At 50.6% G+C, this 3,459-nt stretch overlaps 1 protein-coding gene across 1 annotated transcript; it reads right to left on the bottom strand.

Moving 5' to 3' along the window:
* Nucleotides 1-587: 587 nt before the first annotated feature.
* Nucleotides 588-3,000, bottom strand: LOC132363819 (protocadherin alpha-1-like). Its single transcript, XM_059919514.1, is given in 5 exon segments — nucleotides 588-1,064; nucleotides 1,067-1,920; nucleotides 1,922-2,113; nucleotides 2,149-2,790; nucleotides 2,792-3,000. Coding segments are annotated over 5 exon segments (2,334 nt in total). The 3' UTR covers nucleotides 588-627.
* Nucleotides 3,001-3,459: the final 459 nt, after the last annotated feature.

Raw genomic sequence — 3,459 nt, 5'->3', positions numbered from 1 at the left:
AGCTTTCTAGAACCAGGAGAACTCAAAGTCGTTGGCATCAGGATACTGATCATAAAAGCAACGAAAAAATAGTTGTATATTTTAACATAAAAATTAAAATATCACCCTACAAATATATTGTAAATTACTTTTGTTTAAAACGATTTTTTTTAATTGCCCACTTTGAAACGTAAAACCTTAAGGGAAGGCAGATGGTTTCTGTAAATCTGCCTATAATTTTTTGTCCAGGGCTTGACGTTTCATTCCGAGCTATAAATAAACTTGAAAATGACAATGTATTTGACTACGTTAAGATTCTGTGTTAAATATGATCAAGATTGCTTAATATTTCAGTATTCTTTCAAAAGTATCCTACTCTTTGAACCAAGGAATATGGCAATTTGTTCCTACATTAGTTTTTTTGTTGTTTGATTCCAAGTTCTAGTCAAGATGCAGCTATTAAGTAATAGAATAAATATCTACAATAAATGGTAAGATTTGTTGCAATTTTAGTGAACACTTGGAATACATCTTTTAAAGTGACATTTGAAGAGATGGTTAGATAAGTAAAAATTTAAAAAAACTAAAGCCAAAGCTTGGAAGTTGAACTTATATTACGGAGTTTGTCTCTGGATGTTCACTTCTTCCCTACGTGCTCAGATCTGGACAAAAACCGGGGCTGAAGGCCATGAGGTTGGTCTTGGGCGGCCCCCCGCCCCCAGAACACACCCGCTGCCGCCTCTGCTGCGAGTAAGACCAGCTCCCCACCGCGCTGGAGCACACCAGCGTGGGCTTCCCGGGCCCGCACGCGCCCTCGCTGGGCGGCGCCGAGCACCGCAGCGCCGTGTACAGCAGCAGCGTGAGCACCAACAGGCTGGACACCGCGCAGATGGCGATGATCAGGTACACGTTCACATCCACCAGAGCGGCCTCCGCGCCAGCGGCGCCCGTCGACGCCCGCGAAGAGGCCTTGGGCGCCTGGCCGCTGTCCTCCAGCGACAGCAGCACGGTGGCCGTGGCCGTGGCCGTCAGCGCCGGCTCGCCGTGGTGCTTCACCAGCACCAGCAGGAGCTGGCGCGGCGCGCCGCCTCGTCCAGGGCGCGCGTCGTGCTGATCTCGCCCGTGTACAGCCCCACGCGGAACGGGCTGCGCGCGCCACCCGCCGCCGGCTGCAGCTCGTACGACAGCCACGCGTTGTAGCCCGAGTCCGCGTCCACCGCGCGCACTTTCGTCACCACGTGGCCCGCGCCCACCGACCGAGCCACCCGCTGGCTCAGCGCGCCCGCCCCGCCGCCCGGCCCGGGCAGCAGCAGCGCCGGCGCGTTGTCGTTCTCGTCCAGCACGAACACCTGCAGCGTCACGTTGCTGCCCAGAGGCGGCACGCCCGCGTCGCGCGCGCTCACCTGGAACTGCAGCAGCTCCAGCTCCTCGTGGTCCAGCGGCTGCAGCGCGTACACCTTGCCGCTCTCCGCGTGCACCGACACGTAGCTCGACAGCGCTCGCTCGCCCACCCGCCGCTCCACCAGCGAGTAGGACACCAGCGCGTTCTCCTGCGCGTCCGCGTCCCGCGCCGACACCGTGAAGATGTGGCAGCCGGGCGGGTTGTTCTCCCTCACGAACACCGTGTACTCGGGCTGTGCGAACGCGGTCGCGTTGTCGTTCATGTCGGCCGCCTCCACGGACAAGCTGGCGGTGGCCGACAAAGAAGGCGAGCCCCCGTCCCTCGCGGTCACCCCCACCTCATAGTTTGCCACACTCTCGCGATCCAGGGCACTGTCCAACACCAGCGAATAGTAATTCTTGAAGGTGGACACCAGCTTGAAGGGGACATGAGGCGTCAGGGTGCAGGTCACCTACCCATTGACCCCAGAGTCACGGTCAGACAAGGAGATGAAGGCGATGACGGTGCTGAGTGGAGACTCCTCTCTTACAGGCAAAGACGGATGTGACCGCCAGTTCCGGAGCATTATCATTTACATCCAGCACTTCCACTAAAACCTTGCAGTGATTTGACATTGGAGGACCTCCTTTATCAACTGTTTTTACCTGAATTTCGTAGGATTTCGTTTCTTCATAATCCAGTCTACCAATTAGCCTAATTTCCCCTGAGCTGGAATCAATTTTGAATTTGTTTTTTTGTTTGTTTGTTTGTTTGTTTATGTTAAGAGAAACAACATTGCCAAAGTAAAGACAATTTCGCCATTTACACTTTTGTCAGCGTCAGAGGCGTTTAATGTGGTCATTAATGTTCCATTTGCTGGAACATTAGTAGTATCTAATAAGTGTACTCTGTACACGGCCTGGGCAAACCATGGGGCGTTATCATTAATGTTGAGCACCGTGATCAGCAGCTGAACTGTACCTTCTAGTTCTGGTTTGCCCCCATCACTGGCTGTCAATAATAAACGAAGTTCTGGTGTATCTTCTCTATCCACAGACTTCCTCAGTTCAGGCAAAAGTGACTTACTCAGTTCATCACTTGCCTGTACATCCAAAGAGAAATAATCACTGGAGCTGAAAGTGTATGTTAGAAAAGCGTTGGTACCAATGTCTGCATCAGCAGCGCCCTCTATCGGGAAACGTGAATCCAGCAGCCTAGATTCAGGAATAAATAACCTTTGTTCTCTCACTCTAAAGACCTGTGGATTATCATTAATGTCCTTCACCTCCACCTCCACATGCAACACCTGCAGCGGCCTGTCCACGATCACCTCCAGGTGGATACTATATTTCGTGTTCTGTTTGCATCGCTCCTCCCGGTCAATCCGAGAATTCACAAACAAAATGCCGTTCTGCAGATTTACGTCCATGGCTTTTGGACGCCACCCAGAACAGGTATGACACCAACTCGGCCAGCTCCAGCCCCAGGTCCTGAGCGATGCAGCCCACGAAGCTGCCGTGTTTGGCATCTTCATGGACCGAGTAGTGGATCTGGCTGCTGCCAGCCCCACAGGCTGTGAAGAGCAGAAGTGAGAGCAGCAGGCACCGGCCTCCCTGGCCACCTCTCCTTGAAAACAGCATCGCAAAAGCACTACTCCTTTCCTACCATTCTCACTTTACTTTAAAATCTTGCCTTTTTTTTCCCTTCATATTTGAAATAATTTATCTCCTTACCATTTTTGTCTTCTCTCTGGCAGTGACAAAATGGGGCTTCCTTCTTTAGTTTTTGGTAATCAGTATATGGAATCTCAAGTGACCCTAAATGCCAAAAGAATCCTGAAAGAGAAGAACAAAGTTGGAGGACTCACACTTCCTGATTTCAAAACTTGCTACAAAGCTACAGTAATCAAAACAGTGTGGTATTGTCATAAAGACAGACATATAGACCAATGGAATAGAACAGAGAGCCCAGAAATAAATCCTTACATATATGGTCAGACGATTTTCAACCAAAGTGCTAAGACTATTCAATGGGAGGAAAGACAGTCTTTTCAACAAATGGTGCTGGGAAAACAGGAAATCCACATGCAAAAGAATGAA

This window comes from Balaenoptera ricei, chromosome 3, assembly GCF_028023285.1.
Source record: "Balaenoptera ricei isolate mBalRic1 chromosome 3, mBalRic1.hap2, whole genome shotgun sequence".
NCBI lineage: Eukaryota > Metazoa > Chordata > Mammalia > Artiodactyla > Balaenopteridae > Balaenoptera > Balaenoptera ricei.
The sequence above is the reverse complement of the archived record's forward strand: the minus strand, read 5'-3'. Positions and strand labels throughout refer to the sequence as shown.